Source organism: Neovison vison, chromosome 2 (genome assembly GCF_020171115.1).
Source record: "Neovison vison isolate M4711 chromosome 2, ASM_NN_V1, whole genome shotgun sequence".
Taxonomy (NCBI): domain Eukaryota; kingdom Metazoa; phylum Chordata; class Mammalia; order Carnivora; family Mustelidae; genus Neogale; species Neogale vison.
This window is the reverse complement of record NC_058092.1, coordinates 33,647,662-33,662,345: the sequence shown is the minus strand read 5'-3', so window position 1 is coordinate 33,662,345 and position 14,684 is coordinate 33,647,662. Positions and strand designations below refer to the sequence as shown.

At 44.6% G+C, this 14,684-nt stretch overlaps 1 protein-coding gene across 1 annotated transcript; it reads right to left on the bottom strand.

Annotated features, from left to right (window-relative positions):
• Positions 1 to 66: 66 nt before the first annotated feature.
• LOC122898681 (olfactory receptor 2G3-like) lies at positions 67 to 1,005 on the bottom strand. Its single transcript, XM_044236389.1, has one exon. The coding sequence runs from the start codon at positions 1,003 to 1,005 to the stop codon at positions 67 to 69; it is 939 nt and encodes a 312-aa protein (XP_044092324.1).
• Positions 1,006 to 14,684: the final 13,679 nt, after the last annotated feature.

The window sequence follows — 14,684 nt, the reverse complement described above, 5'->3', positions numbered from 1 at the left end:
TCTTTGGCGGGGCTGTGGGTGTGAGTCCTGCTTTGTTTGTCTCCCAGGGTCTTCCACTTTAAAGCCTCACTCTGAGACCCCGCTCCATCCCATCAGTTTGAGGAAAGCCTTTTTCACGTCCTTGTTCCTCAGACTGTAGATGACAGGGTTGAGGAAGGCTGTGGCAATGTTATAAAAAAGGGCCATTTTCTTGCCATTGTTTGACAAGGAATCAGAGCCAGGACTCATGTACATGATGATACACGGAACTGCGAACATGGTGACGACAGTGATGTGGGAAGCACAGGTGGAGAAGGCCTTGATCCGTCCCTGGGATGAGCGGATCTTCATGATGGTGGCAAAGATGTTGGCATAGACAATGACAATCAGGGTGAGGGGGACCACGATGACATTGAAGCCTGTGATGAAGTCCACCAAGTCATTGAGGGATGTGTCTGCACAGGCCAGCTTCAGGACGGCAGGGACCTCGCAAAAGTAGTGGTCAATTTCATTAGGGCCACAGTAGGGCAGGCGCACAGCAAAGAAGGTGTAGCACAAGCCACCCACCACGCCATAGGCTACACAGATGCCCACCAAGAGGAGGCACATCCGGGGGCTCATGACGACCTTGTATCGAAGAGGATGGCAGATGGCCATGTACCTGTCCATGGACATGATGGAGAAGAGCCAGGACTCGGTGACCCCAAAGAGGAGGAAGATGTACATCTGGGCCACACACCTAGCAAAAGAGATGGCCCTCTTCTTGCTGAGGATATGCACGAGCATCTGGGGCACAGTGGTAGTTGTGTAGCACATGTCCAGCATGGAGAGGACACTGATGAAAAAGTACATGGGTGTGTGGAGGCGGGAGTCCTGGTGGATAAGGGTGATGAGGAGGCTGTTGCTCACGAGGATGAGCAGGTAAAAGATGAGAAAGAAGGTGAAGAGCAGAGGGTTTGTCCTGGGGTTGGGGGTGAAGCCCAATAGAATGAATTCTGTCACAGTGGACTGGTTGAGTTCCTGCATTGCGATCTGCCTGTTTAAAGAGTTTTGAGGGTATATAATTGATTGGGTGTCTATGCACAAGGGTATGTAAGGAATTTTCACACTCGTTTTATGTATGCTTCTTAAGAGGAAGTTTGGATTGGCAGATGGAAGCACCATGAGATATGTCCCCATAGTTGCTTGGGTGATATTGGGGTTGGGTTCAGGATTTAGTTGAGGGTCATGGTGATGAAAAGGGTGAATGCCAAATCAGGGAGGTGCTGTATGCTATGCTTTGCTCTGGCCTCTAGGTATATTTTTCCTTTTTCTGACCCATCCTTGCTTTTCTATTATTCCCACCATTTTCTATTTTCTCTTGGAAGTATAGAGGTTGCAAATTCTTGGTTTCAGATTAGGATCAGGGAAAGACAACTCATTATTTGGGTTAAGGTTTACCTTTTTTAAAAAATCACAGTTAGGATTTGGACTAAGGTTATAATGCAGGGTTAAAGTCAATGCTAGGCAGAATAAAAATTAGAGTTAATATTTAAGATTTAGCTTTTTCCTGTGAATGAGCTTTTTCTTTAGTGTTCATTAATTAGGTCATTCATCCAACAAATTCTACCAAATGTGAGGGATATTTTATAGTCAAAGAAAGATCATGGGTATAGCCCCATAAACAATTTTTAGAGTTAGCAAAAAAAAAAAAAAAGAATAACCCCAGCTTGTCAACTCCAGCACATCATGCAAAGAGGATATAATTTTAATGATGTGTATATTGTACAATTAATCTTCATTTATCATACCTTCTTAATGAGAAACTCTTCAAAGACTCCCTCCTTCACACTGTCCATATGATGCCAATAAGTTGGTTTTGCTTTGTTGGAGGCCATGAACATACTGAGGTTTAAAAATTTTCCCTATGGCTGGTCCACCTTTCATACTCATTGCCTTTCTGGTCTTATGATTCAGAAAAATTTATATTTTGTTCTGAGCATATTAAAAATTCTAGTGACTAGAGGAAACTATGCAGAAGTAAATCCACAAAACCCAGAGTTTTGTGAAAGGGAAATTCATGGAGAAGAGTTACAATTTGTCAGGAAGCATTTCCTAAACTCATGCACTCTGTCCAGGTGGTTACCCAAGCCTACCTCCTTAACCATTGCTGACTTGTACACCCTTTGTTCCCATGGCTTTATAGATTGCTCTCAACTTTCTGGTTTGTTAACTCTCACAGAGACATTTAATATCGCATCTCCAAAATCTTTTGATATTGTAAAGAGTATCTCTTCCAAATGAAGAGCCAGTATCATGCTTAAAACTATAGCATAGAGGTCACTTGGCTGTCCACAGGCCAAATATAACCCATAGATATATTTTTTATAGTTTTTAAAAATTAAATTTATTGCCAATGTTTTAAAAAGTGGAGCTTACACATAAAAAAACTAGATTTTCAGCATCACAAACTACAGTTGGCAAAAATGGGCCCTATTCCTCCAGCCAGCAGGAGGTGAATGGATGATTCTTCTTTGGATGGAGTGTGAACCCCCCAATTCATGATATTCCTTGTGGTCCCTTATTTTTCGTAGACTACTTTTACTCAAACTGCCTATGCCTCCCCTTACCCCATGCGTTTAAATTTATGATCCCTGGTCTAATGGTGTGCGCTCAAAGTGAGAGCCACTCTTACTGCTGGCATATCATATTATTCAGAAAGCTGTAGCCAAAGAAATAGTTGAAGGCAGGGAAAAAAATTTTAAAGATCAGAAAATTATAATGATTTGCAAATGTCATATTTATCGTACCTGGAAATCCAAGAGAATCAACTGATACAGTTCTAGAACTAATGGAAGAGTTTGTTTAAATTGGCCTAATATAAAAATACTGGGGGCCCAGGAGTGCGTGTGACACCCACATCCGGGTCCTGACGCCTGCCCTGCTGCACAGCGCATCTCCCCGAACCCGGCTCCTTGAGATGTCCCTGATTCCGCTTAGCGCCAGGCAACCAAATTAGATTTGGACAAAAAAAAAAAGGGAAGGGGGGAGATTCAAAGAACAATACACATAGTAAGATCCCATGTGTACAGAAATGTATATGCATACAAATTTTCAAAAACGTATTTTACATCACATTTTAGATGCATGGAAAATGCCTGCAAGTATTCACAGACTTGCCAGCATTTATTATCATTGAGGACTGAGGTTTGTGACAGTGGTGAGGGAGCCTCTAGGGATGGAAAGAGGCACCTTTCCTTTTTCTTTTTACATTTCAGGCCTCTTTGCTTTTTATCTACCATGAGTATGTATATTTATGAATCATTAAAAAACTAAGAAGTACCCAAAAGGTAGAAATGTTCTGTCCTAGACAAAAAGTTAGAAATGTTTCAGGAAAAAAGATTTATAAAATCAGCAAATAGGGGCGCCTGGGTGGCTCAGTGGGTTAAGCCACTGCATTCGGCTCAGGTCATGATCCCAGGGTCCTGGGATCGAGCCCCGCATCGGGCTCTCTGCTCAGCAGGGAGCCTGCTTCCTCCTCTCTCTCTGCCTGCCTCTCTGCCTACTTGTGATCTCTGTCTGTCAAATAAATAAATAAAATCTTAAAAAAAAGCAGCAAATAAACAAAAATACACAAATACCTAGGGATGAACCTCATAAGAAACGTTCACGACCTATGAAAGCCAAACAAATGAAAACAAAACAAACAGAAGATTCTGCAGAACTTTCTCAGAAGACATAAAGGAAACTTCTCTTAAGTTCAGGGATACACCTTGTCCATGTTTCTGGAAAGAGAGACTAGAATTGGCAAAACAAAACAACAAACAAACCACACCAAAAACCCCACAAAAATCAAAACAAACCCAAAACATCTCCAAACTTATATTTTTAATGCAATCTAATTAAAACTCAATAAAATGATTTTGTAATAACATGATAATGTGATTCAAACACTCATAAAAAAATAAGTGCATAGGAATAGTCAAGGAAATACTTATGGGAAAGAAAAGAACAATGAAATGGAAGCAGAGTTGTCAGATTTAGCAAATAAAAATGAAACTGAAATTCAAATTTAACTGGGCATCCTGTGTTTTATCCTGGAAAACACTCTTCCAAAGGAGCAAACTTAATACTATAATATTATAATGTACTATAATACCGTAAAAATGTAGTGTGAGCTCATTGATAGACATACAGATTGATGGGAACAGAGAGCTTGGAAAGGGACCCTAGCCCATGATGAAGAGCCTATTATAAGTCAGAAGGCAGGAAGCTATTTAACAAACATTGCCGATTAGTTAATGATCTGGATAGAAAAAGTTCTTTTATGCCACCTACCGAGATACATTCTAACTATGCTAAACAGGTAAATGCAAAAAGTAAAAATGATAAAGCAACCTACGGGAAAATATATGGGTGAATGTTTATTTTATAATGAGACAAGAAAGACCTTTGAAGCATAACCTGAATGTTGGGAGTCTTTCAGCCTCATGGTGATGAACCTTAATATGGACACAAGGCAACATACCTCCTAAGCCCATCTGCTGGGAGAAGTCTGATTTTTTTCCCTCTTCTTAGATTTGTAGTAGTTTTAGGGGTTCCTTGTGTATCCCTGGTTACTTCTCAAATTTTCTGCTCTCACTGAACTCTTGGGTGCATACTGACCTCCTTCATGGCTCATCCCCATTCTCTTTCTCCTTTACACCCCAAACTTCCCCACACAACACTGTCGTAAGCCTCGTCCTGAAGGTGTGTTAAGAGAAAGATGTCTCTTTGGGGTAAATACCCAGTAGTGCTATTGCTGGGTCATAGGGTAGCTCTATTTTTAACTTTCTGAGGAACCGCCATATTGTTTTCCAAAATGGCTGCACCACCTTGCATTCTCACCAACAGCGTAAGAGGGTTTCCCTTTCTGCACATCCTCATCAACATTTGTTGTTTCTTGTCTTGTTAATTTTGGCCATTCTAACTGGTGTAAGGTGGTATCTCATTGTGGTTTTGATTGGAATTTCCCTGTTGGCTAATGATGTATATTTTTTCATGTATGATGATTAACATAATAATACCATATCATATCATATCAATAAGGGAGAGAAAGATGTTTCTAAGGACACCTGGGTGGCTCAGTCAGTTTAGCATCTGCCTTCAGCTAGGGTCATGATCCGGGAGTCCTGGGATCAAGCACCGCTGGGGCTCTCTGCTCAGTGGGGAGCCTGCTCCTTGTCCCTCCCCCTGCTTGTGCTCTCTCACTCCCTCTAAAATAAATAAATAATCTTTAAAAAAAAAGAAAAAAGAGTCAAAGATTCTTATAATGAAGCACAATTTGAATTGAATATTTAATTCCAAAAAGTCCCTAAGCCATCCCTGCAGCAGTTTTTTTCTCTCTAGTCCCAAGATGACTGTTCTGTCATACTGGGGTCTGGTCTCCCTCCTGGAGCCTCATCCCCTCTACCCTTGTCTCCCTGTTCTAGGACTCCTTCCTCTTGTCGCCTGAGCAGCCAGCCACAGACTCCACCCTCCTATCTCCTCGCCTCGTGCATCAGAACCACCTGGAAGGCTTGTCACACGCTGCTGTGCTTCACACCCAGGAACTCCGGATTTGGGAGGTCTGGAGTGGAGCCTGAGAATCTGCATCTGTAAGAGGTTCTCCGGTAATGCACATGCTGCCTGCTAGTGGGACCACACTTTGAGAACCACTGATCTACTTTCCTGTGCCAAGAAAGTTGGCTGGCTTTCTTTCCATTTCTCTGTGTCCATATTTTCCCTCGCCTAAATGCCAATTTTTTTGCCTTTCATATAAACATAAAAACGAAACAGTAAAGGGAAAGTTGAAAATGTGGGCAAAATAATTTTCTCTAAGTTAAAAAAAAAACTAATGATGGTTGTGATATATGCTACCGTGTAACCCGGGCAGATTACCCCACGTCTCTGAACCTTAGCAACCTTGTCTGTACCGTGGGAACTCTGCGGGGTGGCTGAAGGTCGGATGAAGAGAGTCCGGGGTTCATGCCAGTGAACAAAGTAAGTGGCAGATAAACATCAAAAACACATGAGGGGCTGGTGTCTTGAGACTTGGTGTCTCTGCCTAAGTCAGCACGGGCAGAGCGACATAAAACACAGACATATCTCTGCCTCCTAAACCACCAGAGAAGACTCCAGCCGCTGAGAGGAGGAAGCCCACTGGCCCTGGGGGGGCTGCTGAGCTCTGGCCACTCACTCCCCGCAAGTACCTAAGGGCTCCCTCCTAAGAGGCTAATCTCCAGCCACAGCTCTTCAGCAGATGGACCCAAGACCAGAATGAGTCTGCCCACTCCTGGTCTCTTATATTATTAATGATGAACAATGGCCTCCCGGCCCTAGCTGGATGGCAGGCAGGGAATGGGAGAACAGGGCAGCCTACATCCTGCCCTGTTCTCCAATCCCCTGCCTGCCATCCAGCTAGGGCCGGGAGGCCATTGTTCATCATTAATAATATAAGAGACCAGAATTCTTAACATGCACGCAGGCCTTCATATTAGGGCCCAGCCAACTTCCCTGGTCATTGCTCCCCTGTGTCCTATAAGAGTCCAATTCTCCTGTTCCCTGGAGTGCTAGTTGGCCGCATAGCTCTGGGGAGTCACCCACCTGCCTGGCCCTTGTGATCTCATCTGTAAAAGAGGGTGGCAGGCAATTTGTAACATCTCCAGGACAGATACGCAATGCTTTTCTACTTATTCCTAGATTTGGAAGGCGACTGGAGGCAACTTGGAGGGGGCATGGGTTGGGGCTGGCGAGCTAAAGTGGGTACCAGCGTCCTACAGGTCGGAGCCTAGGCTGCACTGTGCCTAATGTCTCCATGGAGGACGCTCAAGGCTGAGCCAGGAGGGGAGGCATGTGTGACTGCAGGGACACCGTCCTCTAGATGGGCCTCTCTCGAGAACAGAATTGAAAATGAATGTTGGGGGGCGCCTGGGTGGCTCAGTGGGTTAAGCCGCTGCCTTCGGCTCGGGTCATGATCTCAGGGTCCTGGGATCGAGTCCCGCATCGGGCTCTCTGCTCAGCAGGGAGCCTGCTTCCTCCTCTCTCTCTCTCTCTACCTGCCTCTCTGCCTACTTGTGATCTCTCTCTGCTGTCAAATAAATAATAAAATCTTTAAAAAAAAATAAAATGAATGTTGGATCGTTGGGCTCTTGGGAAGCAGGACATGGGGTTATGCATTTTCAGCTTTTGTCAAAGATGGACTTCTGCAGGTGCTCAGAACCCACTCCATCCACGCCCTCCTCACCCAGACACACACAGCTCCCGGCGGCTCCCCTTACTAGTTACAGACTTTGAAGCTCAATTTGAAAACAACTAGTACAATCCACTGATTTTACCAAAGCTCAGAGAGGGAAAGCAACTGGTCTAAGGTCACCCAGCAAGTCTCAAGAATGAAGAACACCCACGTAGCTTGATCCTTAGTCGGGGCTCTTGCCCTGCCCAGTGCTGCTCTCAGAAATGAGCCATGAGCTGGGAATGGGACTTTGGGACAGAGGGAACCTGTTGTTGCAAACTACATTCTCTCCCAGCTCCTGGGACATGGAGGTCCTTAGACAAGGGCCACAGCGATGAGAGGCTGCCTGGGTCTTACCTCCAGCTTGTGCCTGCCAACTGAGGACAGAGGAAACAGAGATGTGGGTGACAGGCTTCAGCCTCCCAGGACTCCTTGGCCTTTGAAGAATTTGTGTCTTTGTCCAGAATGCAGCCTGGGGACTGGTTTCTTCTCTCACTTTCCTTGGCTGGTTTGCTGTGTGTCTTGGGGTCAGTTGCTTGGCCTCTCTGAGCCTCTGGTTCTGACCCTCCCACAGCCAGGTTTGATGATGACCTGTTGCTGTTGAGAAGACAGAATGGGTGGTGTGATTGCAAGGCCCTGGTAGGGGTTGAGTCGCCATGTTGTCCGAGGCTTCAGGCTGGGAGTGCCGGCCTTGCTCCCTTGTTAGGATATAAGAGAAATCAGGGGAAAGTTGCTCCTCTGTTCATGTGGGCCCTTATATTGATCTCCTCCTCTCCTATCCGCTTTCCTGCAGCATAGTTAGGAGATGAAAGACTCAAGAGTTTTGCATTTTCGATGTTAGGATTTACTGCCATAAATCAGAGTTGGCAATTGTTTCTTATCAGCAAAAATGGTGGTTGATTACAGTAATATTTAATTCTGAAATATAAATTCTGAAGATATGTATGATTTCTCCTCCCTTTTTCTTTCTCCAGTCCTTTCCCCATCTCTCTCTCTCTTTCTCTCTCTCTCTCTCTGTCACACACACACACACACACACATGCCCTCCCCCAGGATCAACACTGACCTGCCAAGGCTAAGAATGACTTAGAGAAACTTGACCCAGAGAACCACAAAATCCAAGAAAATGATGGAATAGAAAGAGAGGCCCTGGAAGGGATAAAAAATGTCCAAAACAAGTGACAAGGAGGCCGAGAGGCCCAGAGACCCAGAATGCGAGGGGCACAGGCCAGAGAGGGAAAAAAGGAGGAAGAAGGTGAAAGAAGGGTCATTCTTCCCCTTGTGCTGCAAGAGGAGAAGGGACTCAAGGAAAGAGCCATGGATCCGTGGAGCCCAGTGGGAGAGAGTCAGGAGGATGGAACATGGCCAGACACTGAAGGGGAAGGAGGCGGGAGCTAGAGGAGGAGACAGGCCCAGGTCTATATCTTGGGGAGGTGGGGTGGGATCCACAGGACAGCTGCCCAGGGCCACTACACCCCCGAGAGCCGGCCGAGGCCAGGCAGGGAAGGAAAGGGACAGAGGCCATAGGACAGGGGCATGGAGAGAGGAGAGAGAAGGAGCTGGAAGAGGAGAGCCAGCAGGTGGCAGACTGCAGACCAGACAGAGTGGACAGAGGGATGGAGGCTGAGGAGGCGGGAAGAGGGAAGAAGGATGGGCGGAGGGCCAGGTTCTATGGGGAGACGCAGGGAGACGCAGCGAAGTGGGGAATCCGTGTGAATCACAGAGACAGCGGAGGCAGAGAAAAGGAGAGCCAGGGACGGTAGAGAGGGGCCTCGCCACAGGCTCATGCAGAGTCCAAGCGAGCAATCCACGGCGGAGTCAAGAAGGCACGAGAGGCAGAGCGAGTGGCAGACCCAGTCTGAACAGCACAACCAGAGCTGCACAGGCAGGCAGAGGAGAGAGACAGAAAGGTGGAGGCAGAGGAGCAGGCCAGCAAGCAGGAACAGAGCCACAGAGAGCCGGTGGACAGGGAGGGAAAGCCAGAAAGAGAAAGGCAGGGACAGGCGGTCAGGTGCACACTCATATAGACATGAGGAGAGAGACAGGCGGCCGGTGAGCAGGACTATGGTCCACGCTGGGCTCCTCCTCAACCTCCCTGCGTGCTTGGGGACATTGGTATCCCGAGTTTATAACCCTGCAGGGAAGGAGGTTGTGGGCAGGGCTCCCTCAGATCAGGAGGCCACTCCTGAGTGGCATGTGAGCCCAGGACCCTAGTCAGAGAGTCCCTGCAGCCTCTGGCCCAGGCTCCCATGAGGAGCCTCACTCCCCAAGGACCTCAGGCAGTGCCGGCCTAGACGCCAACGTCCAGTGGGGGTCTGTGGGGAAGGGGAGATGAAATTCAGCGGGGGGAGGCATTGTGGTTGCTGGAGAAAAGTTGTGTGGGGCTCAGACAGGGCGCTGAGGACAGGTCTTTCCTCAGCTGTTCCTCCTTCCCCAGGAAAAAAAAAAAAATGAGGTACCATGGGAGGTCTAGGTTGACAAAGGCCAAGAAATTGTCCTCTCCTCTGCCAAGTGGTGTCCCCAGGGCTGTTTCACCCATTAGATACATCAGGCAAAGTGCCTAGGGTCCTTGGGCTTTCATAACCTACAAGCATGCTGGAGATCCTAAAGAAAAGGATACTGGTCGAAAAATAAGAATCTCACAGAATAAAAATTAGCAAATATTTAAGTGACCTTTAACATAACATTTTATCAGTTGGTCAGGGGAAACTCATTCAGATTTTCATGGGTATACAGTGACACATTAATTACGCTTAATGTGAGACATGGTTATACTTTCCTGTGTCTTATAAAGGGCCATGCCCATGGAGGTCTTAAACTGCCCAGTGGCTCTCAGGTCTCCGCCCTTTGAGGGTATGTTCTGTCATTTCAGATCGCTTGTGAGAAACCTTCCTCTTGGTGGAGAGAAAAGCAAGAGAGAAAGGGTCCGAACTGTAGCAACAAGGAATAAAGACAGGTAACAGGAAGAACTTACACCTTGCAACTTTGAGGTAGCAGCAAAGACCTTGGAGCCCTCTCTTTTGGTGTTTCTGGCCAAAGGGTGGGGAGGAGATTCTTTCTGGGCATGAGAAGACCCGTTGCTCACAGATGGCCCCAGGGGCTGCCATAGCATTTGGAACTTGGCCCAATACGTCCCCCAGGAGCCAGACTAGGGTTTGACTTCCTTACCCAGGTATGGTTTAGTTGGGAGCTCCATGAAGGAGAAGCCACTGCGAGCTGAGCCCCAGAACCGGGCTTCTGGGACAGGAGGCCTCCTCAGGCTGGGCCACTTGGCTCATACTGGCCTGCATCATGGTTGTGGTTGTGGTAGGGTGTGGGAAGCCAGGGATGGGATTCCTGGAGCCTCACTGTACCCTGTACTTCTCAGGAAGTCCCCTCCCTCTCCTACTGATGCCACAGGAGGGCTGGGTGCTTCCCCCTCAGTGGTAGGACTGTAGGTGTGTAATCTACCTCCTTCCTCATGTGGCTGGGTGGTGATGTGGACACCAAATCCCAGTGTGGGTTTTTTCCCCTATCACCCAGCAGATCTCCCATACCAGTTGGTGTGTCCTACAATTCACATGAATTCTGACATAATCTGCCCAGATTCCACAAATAAAGGTCTCAGCCCTGCAAGACTCTCCCCCACTCTCCTACTTCAGACGCCAAATGGAAGTCCAAGCTGTCATCAGTGCATGTGACCACCCCTTGGGTTCAGTTAATTAGCTAAGTAGCTTTTAGAAATATTTACTTACTAGATGACTAGTTCATTGTAAAAGTATATACCTCAGGAGTAACCAGATGGCAGAGACTCACAGGATGAAGTATGTGGGAGGGAGCATGGGGTGTCCCAGCATATCCGGTGGTCACCAAGTCAGGGGCTCTCCGAACTCATCCTTTTGGGGTTTACAGGAGGCCTCATTACATGGGTATGATTGATTAAATCACTGGCCATTAGTGACTCAACTCCATCTCCAGTCTCTCTCATCTTCCCAGAAATTAAGAGTGGGACTGAAACTTCTTTAATCCCTTGGTTGGCTCCACTGGCTGCCCAAAAGTCACCTCCCTGACAAAACAAAAGGCAACAAAAGAGCCTTTATGGTTCTCACCACTTAGGAAATTCTAAGGTTCTTAGGACCTCTGTGCCAGGAACCAGAAGACTAAATACATATCCTTTCTTATAAATCACAATATCACCCAGGCTCCGTAGGCAATAAGTGTTCACACAGCTGCTAAAGTCGTCTTTCTGCCCTTCATCTCTGACTGGGTTCCTCCCCTGCTCAAGAACCTTCATTGGTTCTCATCTGTGGGAAAAGTCATGCAAGATGACCAACTGCTCTTTCCTGTCTCATCTCCATTCATGCGCCTCCAGGTAGGCAGCTCTCTAAAAGAGCCCCCAGTGATCCCTACCTCCTGGTAATCACCCCTCTGTGTAATCCCCAGCACTGGAGGGTGGGTGGGACTTGGCATTTTCTGTTGAATGAGTAAAACAGGGCAAAAGCAATGAGATATTACTTCTGAGATTTGGTAATAAAAGACTTGACTTCCGTGTTGTTTTAACTCTCTCTGTCTCCCCAACTCTTCTCAATTTCTTGCTCTGATGAAGTAAGTTGGCTTGTCGTGAGCTGCCCTAAGCAGAAGTCCCTGTGGCAAGGAACAGAGTGTGGTCAAGCTGGCCAACAGACAACAAGGAACCGAGGCCACCAGAGCAACAGCCAGGGAGGAACTGATGCCTGCCAACAATCATGGGACTCTGTGATGGTAGCTGCTGGCCCCAAATTCAGCAGAGCAAGAGTACTCCCACAGAGCTGAATAAACCGAGGTTATTTGCATCATTGTTGCTATTGTTTTGCATCATTGTTGCTATTCTGGGATTTGGGGACATATGAGAAAACTCTCATTCCCCTCAAGCTGTCTCTAACACTTGATTTAGTAGATCAAAGTTTTTTGAACTGCAGTGAAACATTTTTAACTGATACCTGATTTTTACTGACTTACCAGAATTCCGACACTTCAATTAGTCTCTTCACTTAATAGCCTACATTCAATAATCATGTTTTGTATTTAACCAGGATAGACTTGGTCAAATTGATTGTTTAACAAAGATTATATTTAAGAGGTATTTTCTTTTAATCAGGCACGCTGAGATACTATTAAGTGGCAAGGGTTGAGTTGACTTTGCCTGTGAATCCAATCTCCACGCAGCTCTCCCTGAAAAACTGACCTGGCTTATAATGTCCCAACCTTAGAGATGATAAGGAATATCACCTACTGGCCAGAAGGAAACTTAAGTAAATTTTGGAACCTTGATTGGAGAGGAATTCTCCCAAATTTTAGGTTCTATGGGTGAAATAGAAAGGACAGATTTTCTTGGGATTGGTTTTCCAACTACAGCATAACAAATAAGAGAGCATTGAAAAAGTCCAAGTTCAGATTCCATATGGACACTTCCAGGTAAAAGTTAATTCTGTGGCTTTAGAAATGGCTCAATACTGTGTGTCTCTAGATTTGCAAGACAAACTAGAGACGGTTCATATGGCTAACTTTCCTACGGACCTAACGTTCCTCACTGATACAGTGAGGCCAGAAATAATGAGACCGGTTTTTTTTTTTTAAATCAAGAATAATTTTTGAAGATTATTTAAGATCACAAGGGTGAGTGTTGTAAAAAAAAAAAAAAATCATCTAAGACTCGCAGAAGGCAACAGGGATTTCATGGTGCCCTCTTGGTATAGTGCTTGAGGTTGTCTAGCAGACCCTCTGAGGATTATCTGGCTTTATAAGGGTGTACTATTTTAATTGAGTTTCTAAGGCCTTGGATATTTTATAACTCTGCGGGTGTAACTGTTAAGGTCTAGAAAACTGGAAGCAAAAGATTTCTGTCTACAATAATGCAACTAATTCCTATTCATAGGAACACAAACGAAATTTGTCCAGTAGAGAATATAAATTTCTGTACGCCAATTCTCCTTTGAACCAATCTTAATATGTTACCGGTTCCTTCATGAATTAATGAGCTTAGTGAAATCTTTGACACATATTCATTTAAGAAAAACCATAAAGGTAGAGAATCATAAGTTTGTTAAAAATTCTATTTATTAAAAACCATTGTTCTATTCATCAAAAGAAAAGAAGACTCTTCAGCAGTGGAAACAAAACAACATGATAAATGTCAAAACCTATTATTGAGTGAATGACTCAAGTTACAGAAGAATGTATATTGTATAATTCAATTTAAAAATAGTCACACAACCACAAAAAAGGATGAGATCTTGCCATTTGTGACAACATGGAAGGAACACCTAGAGGCATTATGCTAAGTGAGATAAGTCAGACTGAGAAAGACAAATACCATCTGATTTCACAGGTATGTGGAATCTAAAAAACAAAAGAACAAACAAATAGACCAAAAGTAGAATCAGACTTATAAATAAAGAGAACAAACTGATGGTTGCCAGAGGGTAGGGAGGTGGGAAGATAGGCAAAATGGGTGAGGTTGAGTGGGAGATACTGGTTTCCAGTTATGGAATGAATAAATCGTGGGAATTCATGTCACGGCACAGGGAATATAGTCAATGATATTGGAATAACATTGTATGGTGACAGATGGTAGCTACCCTTGTCGTGGGCATAACATAATGTATAGCGATATGGAGTCACTCTGTTGTACACCTGAAACTACATTGTGTTTCAACTATACTAAAAAAAATAACAATAATAAATAAAATAAAGTGAGAATCTGACCAAAAAATTCGGTGCTTAAAACATTTAAGAACTCATGAAAACACATAGTAGTTTAATAATTGTATTCTATTTCTTTTAAAGTATTAATAAAAACAATGAAAAAATCTTTTTAACCCTAAAATACAGATGCTGAACTGTTAACAGTAATTATCACCAAGTCTAAGGTAATGGGTAATTTTCATTTTCTTCTTTTTGTTTGCATCTGTGCTCTTAAACTTAAGAATAAACAGGTACTACTTCTGCAATAAAGAAAACAAGCAAGGAGCTGAGAGAAGATATTCTCAATGCACGCAATAAACAAAGAAGATCCAAAATACATAATAAACTGCAGATTAAGAAAAGGCAAATGATATCTCATATTCATTGAATATTTACAGTTTGGTTTTCACTATGACAAATTCTTTTCGTGTATTATCTCATTTAATCCTTCCAGCTACCTCCTCAGGTCTATACTATTTTCTTCCTGATAACAGATGAAGAAACTGAGACTCAGAGAAAGTTATGAACCTTGCCCATCACCACTGAGTTAGTAAAGGGTAGGACTGAGATTAGAACACAGGAGTCTGGCTTTTGAGCTTAGTTCACTACACAACACTACTAAGAAGCTTATGGGGGGAAAAATGTTAAATTCACTAGCAACCAGGGAAGTACAAATGAGACAAAAAAAGATGTGCTCTCTCTCTCTCTCTCTCAAGAGGAAAAAAAAAAGATAAATGAGGTGTGGTATATTCAAATGCTTGCTACAGAGAAT